The 15,109-nt window shown below is 37.9% G+C and overlaps 1 protein-coding gene across 5 annotated transcripts in view; it reads right to left on the minus strand.

The window, feature by feature from the left end:
* Positions 1–15,109, minus strand: part of MCF2L2 (MCF.2 cell line derived transforming sequence-like 2) — a 259,359-nt gene that overhangs the window by 164,012 nt on the left and 80,238 nt on the right. For all 5 annotated transcript variants that reach the window (XM_047731452.1, XM_047731445.1, XM_047731474.1 and 2 more), the window contains 2 exons: positions 8,045–8,135; positions 5,487–5,606 (listed from right to left, as the gene is read on the minus strand). In XM_047731452.1, coding sequence (XP_047587408.1) covers positions 5,487–5,606; positions 8,045–8,135 — 211 coding nt within the window. The remainder of the gene's footprint in view (positions 1–5,486; positions 5,607–8,044; positions 8,136–15,109) is intronic.

Below are 15,109 nucleotides of genomic sequence, written 5' to 3' on the forward strand. Positions count from 1 at the left end.
TAACAAAAGAACAAACAGGGTTGATGGAGGGAGGGAGGTGGGGGGATGGGACAGGATGGGTGAAGGATGGGTGAAGGGTATCATTTTTGTGATGAGCCCTGGCTATTTTATGTAAGTGATGGATCACTGAGTTCTACTCTAGAAACCAATATTGCACTGTATGTTAACTAAGTAACATTTAAATTAAAAAAAAATTAAAGATTAAAAGAAAATAAAAACAAAGCAAGGAAAACAAACCAACAGCTTGGACTGTCATTTAAAAGGCTAAATGTAGGGGCACCTGGGTGGCTCAGTGGGTTAAGGCCTCTGCCTTCAGCTCTGGTCATGATCCCAGAGTCCTGGGATCGAGCCCCACATCGGGCTCTCTGCTCAGCGGGGAGCCTGCTTCCCCCCCGCCCCCGTCTCTCTGTCTCTGCCTGCCTCTCTGCCTACTTGTGATCTCTGTCTGTCAAATAAATAAACAATGAGAGACTATGGACTCTGAAAAACAATCTGAAGGGTTTGAAGAGGTGCGGGGGGTGGGAGGTTGGGGGAACCAGGTGGTGGGTATTAGAGAGGGCACGGATTGCATGGAGCACTGGGTGTGGTACAAAAACAATGAATACTGTTATGCTGAAAATAAATAAAATGATTTAAAAATAAATAAATAAATAAAAGGCTAAATGTATTTTGAAGTCTAGTTCCTTCAAGTTTGGTAACATTACACTGAACTCTGTGGTGCATCAGAACAGTGAGAATGTGATCATCTTCCACAGGTGAAACAGTAGTTGACAAGGTAAATGTTTAGCATTTAAAAATGCCCTACTAATAAGCCTTTAGTTTGGGTGACAGAGAGCTTTTAAAAAGTTGATTTTAAGTTTAAAATTGAAAATATGAAGGACAAGGTATCAACATACATTACCACATACAGAAGTAACTAAAAACATGGTATCAACACAAAGTAGATGGTCCTTCTCTCTTTAGTATAGATGCACCACATGAAAAGCAAGGCATAAATCACATATGTATCTGTATACATACTATCTCTTGGAGAGGTGTGTTTTATACACAACCAGAGAAACATGTATTTGATATTTGGTCAAATGCTTAGTGCTAACTCCAAACCTTTTTGAGTGACACAAAACAATTTTCTTTATCTTTGAAGGGGAACAAGCTTATGAGGATTACAAAAAGTTCATTCATTTCTTGTAAGTCATCCCTTTCCCAGTGCTGTTACTCAGTTCAGGAAAACGGAGTAAGAAACTTATGGCTTACATTTTCTCTTGAACACTCAAGTTATTTTGAAATAAGTATTTAAAATAGAATAAGAAATGCATTTTGTGTCTGGTTAACACCCAAAATATAGGGAAGAAGTGTTTTAGGAAATTTGAGTATTAATATAAAATTAAACCAAAAGAGGGAAAATAAGAGTGGGAAAAGAAACAGAAAAATCCCTTATCTGAGATACAGTCAGTTTTCATTGAGATGGATTAAATATTTTCTCAGAGCAATTTCAATTAAAGTGAGGTTTTTCATTTTGAACAGTTAATATGTGTATGTGATAATAAATTCAAACAGAAAGAGTTAAGCTAAATTGAAAATAGTCTTCCTCTCACCCGTACCCCCAGACCTCCAGTTCTACATCCAAGAGGCAACCACTTCAACCAGTTTTTTGATGTCTTATACAGCCCTTCCCAAGGTGCGCTATTATATGCAATCACATACAAGCCACTTCTATTTTATTCAAATGAGAATATATTATCCATATTATTTTCCTTTTGCTTTTATCACCACTTAAAAATACATGCTAGAAGACCTAAAAAAGTTTTTTTAATGACCTACTATGTGACTTTCTTTTTACTGAAAGTATCTTGCTTTCATGATGGATGTTTTCTGGGGTTTGCCAGCTTTTTTAATATTAAAGATTGAATTACTTTTTTACATGCAACTAGTGTAAAGTTTCCCACACAAGGGATCACTGATGATGACCTAAAATTTAAAGTGCCAGTGTAAACTCTATGATTTCTAGGATAAATAAATATATTTAGAGAGAAAGAGACATACATATATGTCTTATGATGATAGACAAATAAGGGAGAAGGGAAAGCTCTAGCTTACAGTAGAGTACCAACTTCTGATCAGTATATGTTCAGAGAGTATTATAGTTGGGAAATCATTATTTTGCAATCAATTTAATAAAGATCATTCCAGGTAAGAATTACCAATAGGTATTAAATATAGAGAGGAATCTTTTGAGGAGCAGGGTATTTGTGTGATCTTCAAAGATTCTGTATTAGTTGTAATGGAAACGTTTGAGAAACTGGACAGCACCTTAACTAAGGGACCAAAATTAATGTTATCAATGGCGGGGGCAGATGAACACTGTGTTTTCTACATGTGATACCCTAAGAAGGACATGACATCCCTTCAGCGGACGAATGGATAAGGAAGATGTAGTCCATATACACTATGGAGTATTATGCCTCCATCAGAAAGGATGAATACCCAACTTTTGTAGCAACATGGACGGGACTGGAAGAGATTATGCTGAGTGAAATAAGTCAAGCAGAGAGAGTCAATTATCATATGGTTTCACTTATTTGTGGAGCATAACAAATAGCATGGAGGACATGAGGAGTTAGGAGAAGGGAGTTGGGGGAAATTGGAAGGGGAGGTGAACAATGAGAGACTATGGACTCTGAAAAACAATCTGAAGGGTTTGAAGAGGTGCGGGGGTGGGAGGTTGGGGGAACCAGGTGGTGGGTATTAGAGAGGGCACGGATTGCATGGAGCACTGGGTGTGGTACAAAAACAATGAATACTGTTATGCTGAAAATAAATTTTAAAAAATGATTAAAAAATAATAAAAAAATAAAATAAATAGAAAAAAAGAAAAAAAAGAAGGATATGACATCACTTAAGCAGTATTCTAACTAGGAATGCATTATCTGAATCAAATCCCGAGAAATCATCACGTGACCCCCCAAATAAGGTAAGTTTTGTTTTTAAAGGACTGTATTCTTCAAAAATGCTAATATCATTGGGGCACCTGGGTGGCTCAGTGGTTTAAGCCTCTGCCTTTGGCTCAGGTCATGATCTCAGGGTCCTGGGATCGAGCCCCGAATCAGGCTCTCTGCTCAGCAGGGAGCCTGCTTCCCTTCCTCTCTCTCTGGCTGCCTCTCTGCCTACCTGTGATCTCTGTCTGTCAAATAAATAAATCTGTCAAATAAATAAATAAATAAAAATGCTAATGTCATAAAAGGCAAAGACAGACTGTGGAAATATTTCAGATTAAAGGAAACTAAAGGGCGCCTGGGTGGCTCAGTGGGTTAAGCCGCTGCCTTCGGCTCAGGTCATGATCTCAGGGTCCTGGGATCGAGTCCCATATCGGGCTCTCTGCTCAGCAAGAAGCCTGCTTCCCTCTCTCTCTCTCTCTGCCTGCCTCTCCGTCTACTTGTGATCTCTCTCTGTCAAAAAAAAAAAATAATAAAAAAAAAAAAATAAAGGAAACTAAAGACACATGACAACTATGTGTACTGTTTGATCCTAAACTAGATCCTATATATACAAATATACATATACATATTCCATATATGTATAATATATATATCTCTTTATATTTAAACCTATCTATATATACTATGAATAGAGAAATAAATATCTATATTTATATATGTATAATATTAGATAGAAAAGAGGTTATCTATAGGAGAAGCAAATAATAAGTAAATAATAAAGCAAATGGGGATAAAATGTTAACAATAGGTGAATGAATCTGGGTAAAGAGCATAGAATGAATGTTCTTTGTATCAATCTTATTCTTGAAATTTTTCTGAGTTTACTTCCAACTAAACAAAAAATGAAACAAAAATATATATTAGAAACTTTTCTACCATTATCGATTCATCTTACCTATTTTTTTCCTTTTTATGTTTTTTCTTTTTTAATTGAGATGTAATTTACATCAATCAAATGCACAGATTTTAAGGTGATAGTTCAATTAGTTCTGACAACTGTATACATACATGTAACACCATCCAATCAAGATACACATTTCCCTAGAAAATCCCCTTATACCTACTTCCAGTTAATCTCCACTCCACCTCACCCCTAACAGCAGCCATCATTGCGATTTTCTAGGTTAGTTTTGTCTCTTCTTAAGTGTTACATAAGAAGAATCATAGAACATACACCCTTTAGTGGTTAATTTTCTTCTTTCAGGAGAATATTATGGAGAGTGTCCATGTTGTTAAAATAATCAATACTTCACTCTTTTTTATTGTTTGTTCTTCCATTATGTGACTATGCCACAATTTCTTTTTTTTTTTTTAAAGATTTTATTTATTTATTTGACAGAGAGAAATCACAAGTAAGCAGAGAGGCAGGCAGAGAGAGAGGAGGAAGCAGGCTCCCTGCTGAGCAGAAAGCCCGATGTGGGGCTCGAACCCAGGACCTGGGATCATGACCTGAGCCGAAGGCAGCGGCTTAACCCACTGAGCCACCCAGGCGCCCTATGCCACAATTTCTTTATCCATTCACATGTTGATGGACATTTCTGTTTGTAAGGGTCTTTTTGTGGAAGCGTGCTTTCATTTCTTTTGGTTGGGTCATTGGTTAGGTGTATGATAACTGCCACCTGCTTTACCTGTGGTTGTATAATGCCTTATCACTTTTGCTGTCTACAAAGTATTTAGTTGATTGTGCAAACCATTATTTATTTTTTTTTATTTGTGGTATTTCTAATCATTGATTCTTATAAACAATTTGGTAATTAATACCATCATATATGCAGACTTAAGCGCATGTATGAGAATATCTGTAGAATAACTTTTATTGGAAGGTCAATGAGTGTAAATCCTTTAATTTTTGATAAATGCCACCAATTACTCCTTCATATCAGTCATTACCAACTTCATTTCAGTCAGCAAAGTATGAAAGTGCCTGTTTCCCCCCACATCTCTGCCAAAGTTATCAGTAAAATATTTACTCTTGTCATTTTAATTTATTTTTGTTTTATGAGTATATCACATTTTGGTTTTACTTTTACTCTACAGTTGCCTGTATTTATTTTAGATCCTTATTTTCTTTTACCCATACTATTAAAATAACTCTCCCTCTTTCAATCACTTCTACCTTCAGATTATATAACTGCAATACCACTTTACCCAAGTTATTTCCCAACTGAAAAACCTTCACTGGATCCCCACTGCCTACTGAATAAAATCCAGAACCCTTATTCTTACAGTGAAAACCTATTCCATGTTTTCTACTTTTTTTCTTCCAAACAATTGTCCTATATATAGTCCAACAAGAATGGGGCCTCCCCGTGGACCTCACGTAAAGTATGTCCTTCCTGCCTCCATGTCCTTACACATGCTGTTCACTCTATACAGAATGCCTTTCCTCTCTCTGCCTATAGAGTCCTACCTCCCTTACAAACTCAGCTCAAATGCCATCTTCTCCACAGGCCCTGACCAAATGCAGACAAGATGAAAAGTCATGCTTACCGGCACTTTCATTTTAAATTCTTCTCGATAATATTTAATGCCAATGTCAGTGAATGTCCTCTGGATAAAGCGAGATGGACGAAGGATGAATATGAGCTGCAAGTTTCCTGGAAATGCTACCTGGAAGGATGATGGAAAGTTTCAGAGCAAATGTCACATCCATTGGTCTCCTCTTGCCCAAAATCACAGACAGGAAAGTTTAAGGAGACAACACCGATGCCAAAGAATTAGAGTATATATCACAGGATTTCAGAGCTGAAAAACATACTGTTTGAAAAAACCAAACCTCTCCTTAAAAATCAAAACAAATAAAAAAAATTTTCTGATTATAAAAGTATTTCATACTTCTTACAGAAAAAATTGGAAATAAAAGTATATATTAGAAAAAGAAAACCACCAAAACTACTCATGATCTCATAGCCATTTTTAATATTCCAATCTAATTATTTACAGGCTATTTTCTCAGCTGAAATATCTTTATCATGGTTAAATTCACACTGTAGAAATATTTTGTAACATGCTTTTCCCCCCTTAATATTATACCATGAGTTTTATTTCTATTATTTAAAAATTCTTTGGAAATATTATCTTTCATGGGTGCACAATTTACTTAACCAATCCTTTATTGCTAATGATTTAGACTTTTTCATACTTTTATATATCTTAACCCACATTTTGGAACACTTTCTTTGGATAGTTTCCCAAAAGAATTACTGAGTCAAAGACTTAGTATTTTAATGATTCCTGATGCATGTTATTGCCAAGTTGCTTTCAGGAAGCATTGCCTTTCTCTGGAGGCAAGTTCCTGAGAAATGAGATAACTCAGATTCATATAGCAACTTAATGGCACAAACGGGGACTCCAAGCCTCCCATTGCTCATGGCTTTCTCTCCTTCTAGTGGTTCCCAAAAAGCAACCTCCTAAAGTGTTTGTTAAAAAGTAATCTGGTCTTCATCGGGCTCTCTCCTCAGCAGGGAGCCTGCTTCCTCCTCTCTCTCTCTCTCTCTGCCTGCCTCTCTGCCTATTTGTAATCTCTGTCTGTCAAATAAATAAATAAAATCTTTAAAAAAGTATTAAAAAGTAATCTGGTCTTTAGCTTAGAATATTCTGATTCACTAGAACAGGGATGAAGTTCACATATCTATTTTCAACAAGCACCTGAAGAGATTCTGATTGGAAGCCAGGTTTTGGGATCCCTGTGCTACAATGTCTTTTACTCACAAAGTGATTATGTAATTATTGAACAAATTAGGCTCAAGTATTAGATTATTCAAGTATTGTAAATGGATCCTGGAAAACCAGAACTCTCTTCAGGCCAGTCCTCTAAAATATCCATGGGCCATCAACCACCATTGTATTTTTCCCAAAAACTAAAATTTTCCCAAAATTTTCCAAAACTAAACGAAAGGAACAAAACAATCCATACCCAAGGGGAAGGGAGTCTTCCTTTCCCCCAGTGTTTGAAATGCAAGCTCCTAAGCAGAAGCAGCTTGCATTTTGTTACATCATGGTAGGACAAATAGGCTGAGACACTATTTGTATTTCTGGTTGAGGCTTAGGTCTGAGACTCCATATATGTGCATGTTTGCATGCGTGACTACCTTTGTAAGTAGGCATGAATGAGGCTTCTAAAGTCCCTCTCCCATCCCAGCCTCTACACACACATCACCCTACAATATCCCATCTTCTTCAGCCTTCTCAACTGCCCTAGGAAGCCTGTGCTTTGGTGGAAATGCTGGCATGGCTGCCCTGAGGTGTCTCTCCCTGCACATGTGGTTGAGTTCCCTGTCCCCACAGATAGAAAGGATACATCTACTTGCTGAAAGGTAACAAACAGGGATCAAAATCAGACTAAATAGATGATAAAGGAAATTCATCCAAGGTTGTACAATCTCATACCAAAAACAAGCACATATTATATTTTGTCTGTTTTTTCCAGTATCTTTCAGTATGTAGAAAACTAATTTGAATACCGAAATGAAGACTGGCTTACATTGGGTGACCGCCCTCACCAAAGAATCTCTAAGACAAGGATTTGGGTATAGAGTTTATTGAGGAAGTGATCCCAGGAAACACAGAGGAGTGGGGGAGAGTGAGAAAGTGATAACAAGAAAGCCAGTGTAGTAAGATGGGGCACTGCTGGGGGCAAGAAGGGTTGGGGCTCTCTGAGATACTGTGTGGTACATATCTCAGAATTCTGAAGGGTGTGGAGGCTGGGGCATTTATCCATCAACTCCCATATCCATTAACTCCCATAACTCAGTCGTTTGTCACTCCTGGGGCATTAACTTCCCAGCACTCCCTATTCGCCACCCCCCCCAAGTGACGAGAGAGGTCAATAAGGTAGATTCAGGAAGATTTTGATGGGCTCAGGAATTGTCTGCCATGACAGGAAGGTGGCAGAGGGGACATGGATGTGACACAACAGCCTCTGCTACAAAGACCTTCCTAAAATTTGGCATAAAACAATTGCCTTTTCCCTGTGACTTTGATAGGAAATAGCTGAACAGACAATTTAAATTACTTCTTATAATAACAGCACAAAAGTGAATATTTACAGCTATTCGTGTCAATGATGCTTTTATGGAGCTCCACTTGTCCCTTCGCCGGTCGATAACAATGATGAATCCGATGCTGGCAGCCTCCACACTGCAAAAAAGGATGGACAGTATCAGAGACCAGGTGAGACACATGGGTTCTGGGCAGCTCCCTCACCAGGATATTCTACAGCCTCTGGTACCCTGGGCTCATGCATAAACACGCCATGTGGCAAAAGGGAAAACCTGGTCTGACTTCCCTGGCAAAAGAATCAACTTCCTCTCCTCATCTCAGCCCAGCAGCCTTAACAAAACAGAAATATTTGGTGTCTCAAACCCTCTCAAGGCTCTGTTTATGGCTGGCAAGTGTCTAAAACACCCAAGGAGCACAAGTGCTCAGACTTAGAGGAAAATGCACATGTCAGGTAGGCATCATATGTGTCAGGATATGCAAAGGAACACAAGGTTGAGCTCTGCCATCCTTCCACTCCCAAAACTGATGTACATGGAGCTATCAATATGCTTCCATAGGAGTGAATTCTAGAGGTGTTCAGAAATACCACATGTTTATGGGAATTACAACCCCCTTCCAATGCCCAACAATGAACAGCCAGCAAATTATATGCACAAGAAGATATTATTTTCATCAAGGATGAAAGGAAGCTGTTTTACTCCCTTCCAAGTCCTCACAAAATTCTTTTAAATTAAAGTCCCCAAAATGAAAACATTTTTCTTCTTTCTCTCTTTGGGAGGAACTATGATATTCAGGAAAGAGCAAAGGCTTTGGATTCTAGTGGCTCAGATCCTAGAGCTGCCACTTAATAGCGCTGTGACCTGGGGAAGCCAGCCACCCTCTCTAAAACTCAGTTTCCTCACCCATAAAATGAAAACAATACCACCAAAAATGAAGTCCTTAAAAGCATACATTCTGAAGCCACATTGCCTAGGTATGAAACATTAATTCCTCCATTTATATAGTGTATATGGGGGCGGGAGGTAGAATTACTTAACCTCTATAGTTTCTAAGAGACCCCCTTTGTTAAGTAGGAACAAAAATAGTACCTATCTATATGGTTGATGTGAGGATTAAATGAGTATGAATAAGAAATACATAAGAGGCTCAAAACAATGCCTGGCACTTGGTACATATACACTGTATATATACTAATATTATGATTATTTCATATGTCCTTGTCATGGCAATGAAAAGAGATCAAGTACATGAAAAGTAGATGGCCTCTAGTAAACTTTTAATAACTCTCTAATATTAGGCAAAAGATAAGCTTTACCATAATGAGTGCCTGTATGGGGGTAAGGCAGAAGATCTAAGATCTAAATAAACATTGAGAAAACACAAGTAGTTGATCTGAAGTAGGTATTATTGGACCAAGCCATTATCACAGTTCTACAATGACCCAGGTTCTCTCACTGGGAACACTTTCCAGGCCACAGTACAAGGGCCGGGGGCGGGGGGGTCTCACTGGGTAAAAGAGGCAGAAACTGGGGATTATAGAAGCAAAAGTTGCCAGAACTTGAGGAGGGTGACTGTGAAGACGGAACATAGAGGGAACCCCAGAAATTTTCATGGAGGTTCTCCTTTAACGCTGCCAATGCCCACGCCCCACTATTTCAGGCAGGAGTCCAGAAGGCTGACAGAGAACAGCAACTACACATGTGAAAACTGATGAAAAGTTATAAAGTTTGTGTAGTTCTGGGGAAAGAAAGACAGTAGGCGTTGGGCCCACCCAGAATAGACAGACTTTGATGAGCACCCTGGGCCTTCAGGTGAAACTCTAGAAAGGCAATATTCTAGGATAAATGAAACATCATAGGAATTGCCACAGGATTAAGGCTATACTCTAGGAATAAGGACCAAGCAGAAATAGACTTGCCCTAAGAAAACCTAAAAAGCAGTCTTCAAAAAGATCAAGGTGATCTACCAGTAATTTAACTTCCCACCAGATCAAACTCAATACTTTTTGTAAGCAAATAAGCCTCTATAACGTATAATCTACAATATCCAGCATAAAATAAAAAATTAATAGAAATGCAAAAAAGCAGAAGAAAACAATAAATAAGAGATGAAACAGTCAATAACTATAGACTCAAAGATAATCCTGGTTTTTGGCAGAAAAAAGTTAAATGTAATTATGATCAATATGTTAAAAGAAAAAGAGGAAAGGGTAGACAAAATAGATTATAAGATACATTATTTCAGCAGAGAATTAGAAACTATAATAAAGAATCAAATGAACCTCCTAGAATTACAAAACACCAATATCTGAAATTAAGAACTCAGTGGATTTAACAGCAGACTGAACATAGCAGAAGACAAGATAAGTGAAACTGAAAACATACAACTTGAAAATATTCAAAGTGAAACACAGAAATAGAAAGGACAGAATGTTAAAGAGATATGGGCCATGAACAGAGTCCCAGAAGGAGAGGAGAGAGAGTATGTTACAGAAACAATATTTTAAAAAGTAACATTGAAGAATTTTCCATATCTGACCAAAGACATCAATTCACAGATTCAAGCAGCTCTTCTAATATCAAGCAGGATAAATACAAAGAAAACTTCATCCACACATATCAGAACCAAGTGGCTCAATATTAAAGATAACGAGAAACCTTTAAAAGCAACCAATGGAGGGGCACCTGGGTAGCTCAGTGGGCAAAAGTCTCTGCCTTCGGCTTTGGTCATGATCTCGATCCTGGGATCGAGCCCCACGTCGGGCTCTCTGCTCGGCGGGGAGCCTGCTTCCTTTCTCTCTCTGCCTGCCTCTCTGCCTGCTTGTGATCTTTGTCTGTCAAATAAATAAATAAATAAATAAATAAATAAATAAAACCTTAAAAAAAAAAGCAACCAATGGGAAAAAAGACACATTACCTCCAGAAGATTAACGTTTAAACAAAAAACAATCACTGACTTTTTAACAGAAACTATGGGAGCTATAATCCAATGGAATGTTATCTTTCAAGGAGTAACCTGAAAAAAGGGACCCGCTTAGCATTATATACCAAATGAAAATTTATTTTAAAAAATTAAGGTGAGGGGTGCCTGGGTGGCTCAGTTGGTTAAGCAACTGTCTTTGGCTCAGGTCATGATCCCAGAGTCCTGGAATCAAGCCCCACATCTGGCTCCCTGCTCAGCAGGGAGTCTGCTTCTCCCTCTTCTGGTCCCCTTGCTTGTGCTCTCTCTCATTCTCTCTCTCTGTGTCAAATAAATAAATAAAATCTTTTTTAAAAATGAAGGTGAAATAAAGGTGTTTCCAGACAATTAAGCTGAGAGAATTTATTGCCAGTAGGCATTCACTTCAAAAAATATTAAAGGATGTTCTCCAGGCTGAATAAAGTTGGAAGCATGAAAGGGAAGAAAAATTAACAGCCTGAAAAGGAGATTCAGTGCTGATTAGGAAGACTTTTATTCTTACATTGAAAAAAAAAACACACAAAACTATTAGAGAGTATTATGTAAGTGAAATAAGTCAGTCAGAGAAAGACAAATACCACGTGATTTTACTCATATGTGGAATTTAAGAAAACAAAACAAAGAGTAAAGGGAAAAAAAGAGAGAGATGCAAACCAGGAAACTGACTCAACCACAGAGAACAAACTGATGGTTATCAGAAGGGAGAGGGTGAGGGGTATGTGAGAAATAGGTGATGATTAAGGAGTGCACTTGTGATGAGCACTGACGGTTGAAAGTGTGGAATCATTATATTGTACATCTGAAACTAATTTTACACTGCATGTTAACTAACAGAATTTGAGTAAGAAAAAAAAAAAAAAAAACCTTCAGGGTAGCTGGCTGGGCTGCACAATGAATTCTGACCCCTCTTCAGCTCAGTTAGTTTTCTCTATTGCCCAAAACACTGATAGTGACACTGAGGTTTGCTGACATCTAATGAGATGCAGTGTGAGATTAAGGTGCCCATAAAGCAGCTGGTGCAGCAGCAACAACAACAAACTGGTTAAGTTAAAAACCCATATTTGGGGCACCTGGGTGGCTCAGTGGGTTAAGACTCTGCCTTCGGCTCAGGTCATGATCCCAGGGTCCTGAGATCGAGGCCCACATCAGGCTCTCTGCTCAGCAGGGAGCCTGCTTCCCCCTCTCTCTCTGCCTGCCTCTCTGCCTACTTGTGATCTCCATCAAGTAAATAAATAAAATCTTTAAAAAATATATAACATATTAGTCCTTAAAAGACATTAGGGAACACTGAAAATAAAGAAAGCTAAATAAACAAATTCCAGAGAGGGTTAAGAGTCAAGAGTTGTTTCCATAGGCAGCAACTACTACTAGAAGAGGCTTTCATTTGAAGTGGTGGTTGCTTATTCTGGTAATAGGCTAAGGAATGTCCATCCATGAAAGGAAATAATGCTACACAGTAACCTGAATCTGCAAAAAGAATGAAGAGTACCATAAACATTGCATATATGGATAAATATTATCAATTGTGTTTTTTACTTCACAAAAAGACTACTGACTATTAAAAGTGAAAATAGAGGGCCTGGGTGGCTCAGTTGGTTAAGCATCTGCCTTCAGCGTAGGATCCCAGGTTCCTGGAATTGAGCCCTGAGTACAGCTCTCTGTTCAGTGGAGAGCCTGCTTCTCCTTCTCTGCCTGCTGTTCCCCCTGCTTGGGCTCACTCTCTCAGTGTCAGATAAATAAATAAAATCTTTTTTTAAAAAGGTGAAAACAATAAATATTAAATACATTATATGTGCGAAATATATATGTATATATTAAATACATGATATATAGTATTACATACTATAACACTATAGAAACCATTGCTTAAAATCCAATAGAGGAAATTAAGTGGAATGCTGAAAATATCTGAAAAATTCAAAAGAGAGCAAGGGCTATAGACTGAATGTATCCTTCCAAAATTTGTATGTTGAAGTTATAATTCAAAACGCGACTGTAATTACAGAAAGGGCCTGCAAGGAGGTGATAAAGATTAAATAAGGTGTAAGGGTGGGGTCCTAATTTGATAGGATTAGTGCCCTTCTAAGAAGAGGAAGAGACAGCAAAGCTTTTTTTTTTTTTAAGATTTTATTTATTCGAGAGGGAGAGAATGAGAGAGAGAGAGAGCATGAGAAGGGGGAGAGTCAGAGGGAGAAGCAGACTCCCTGCACAGCAGGGAGCCGATGTGGGACTGATCCCAGAACTCTAGGATCATGACCTGAGCTTCTCTCTCTGCCCTTCTCCCCTACTCATTCTGTCTCTCTCAAAAAGAAATTTTAAAAACCTTTTAAAAAACTGATAGAACTAAAAGAAAAATAGATAAATCCACAAAGTTAGAGACTTCTCTCCTAGTAACTAAAACCAGTAAGGACATAGACTTGACTTTGAAGAACCTGACATCCAACAACTGCAGAACACCTTTTTTTTTTTTTTTCAAATATACATAGGACATTTATAATATAGTCCACTATCCTTAGTCATAAAGCTAATGTCAAAAATTTTAAATGACTACAGTCATTCAGGGTGTCTGATTATTGTGGAATTAAAATGGGACTATATTAGTCTTTTGCTTTCTTTTTCATTTACCTTTTTTCTTTTACAATTTCCTTCCCTTTCTTTTCTTTGGATTTAATTGCAAGTCTCTTATTTAACTTCTTAAAGTGGAAGATCAGATCATTGATTTTTAAACCTTCCTCTCTTCTAATAAAAGTATTTACAGGGATGCCTGGGTGGCTCAGTTGGTTGGACGACTGCCTTCGGCTCAGGTCATGATCCCGGAGTCCCGGGATCGAGTCCTGCATCGGGCTCCCAGCTCCACGGGGAGTCTGCTTCTCCCTCTGACTTTCTCCTCGCTCATGGTCTCTCTCACTGCCTTTCTCTCAATAAATAAATAAAAATCTTAAAAAAAAAAAGTATTTACAGCTAAAGCTATATATCACTTAAATTTTGATATACTGTTTTGTTGTTACTCAGTTTTTAAATGTTCTAATTTCCTTTGTGATTTATTCTTTGGTCCATAGATTATTTAGAGATGGTTGCTCAACTTCCAAATAATTTGCAACTTTTCTAATCAGTGGTGACAAAAGTGAGATTTTCTTGGGGGAGGAAGGTAAACAAGTGAAGAGGTAAGGCTGTAGACATTAATGGGAAAGAAGCAGAAAGGAACCTTCATAGGAATATTTCACACCCTGATTCTGCTGGTTGTTACACAGTTAACCAGGCAAATATTCATTGAGCTATACAATAGAGATTTATATACTTTGTTACGTGTAAAGTGTAACTCAGTTTTAAAAACCAAGGAATTAGTTAATTCAAGTTGTGAAAAAGGAAAAATACTACAAAATTTAAGAACAAAGATCCATCCTTATCAAGTTCCCAACATGTGTCCAGCACTGATGAAATGACCAAAACTGTTCTGCAGTAGGGCAAAAACAAACTGATGTTAGTAACAAAGAAAATAACTTTAGATAATGACAGCCACTGTACATTGAGCGCCTATTATTTTTCAGCACATTTCTTTTTAAATTTTATTTAACCTTATACAATAAATATTGTTATCACTACTTTACAGAAAGGGAAACAAAGGTTGCTAGAAATAAAATAACTTGCCTGATATCACACTAGCAACACTGGATTTTAAACGCTGTGTTCTCTGATACCAATGTTCATGCTCAACCCTGTCCTGCTGCCCCCTTTCAGTTTTTTCTCACAGATGATATGCTTGCATCCTTTGGAAGTTTTATTTTGTCTATTTTTCTGCCAGTAGTGTTTTTCTTTTCTTTTCTTTTTTCTTTGAACCAAATAATCATTGAGAAAAAATGTTCTAAGAGGACATCTGAGGCTCTTAAGCCAAGTGGAGCTGGGAAAGGCTCAGCAAATACATATAGCACATAAACACAGGCTGTTCTTTGATCTACGAAATAAGCAGCTGATGCCTGTATGGCCTCCCCAGCCAAACTGAGGGCAAATGCTCCTCACAACAATCTCTCCCTAGCTTCATGCAGATGAAGTCCGATATATCTGGTCAGAAGCCAGAGCATCTGGACAAATAGGGTGGGATCTCCTGGGAAAATACCTGTGTACATAAAGGGCTATGTTTCCTGACACAGCTGTGT

The sequence above is a fragment of the Lutra lutra genome, chromosome 1 (genome assembly GCF_902655055.1).
Source record: "Lutra lutra chromosome 1, mLutLut1.2, whole genome shotgun sequence".
Classification (NCBI taxonomy): domain Eukaryota; kingdom Metazoa; phylum Chordata; class Mammalia; order Carnivora; family Mustelidae; genus Lutra; species Lutra lutra.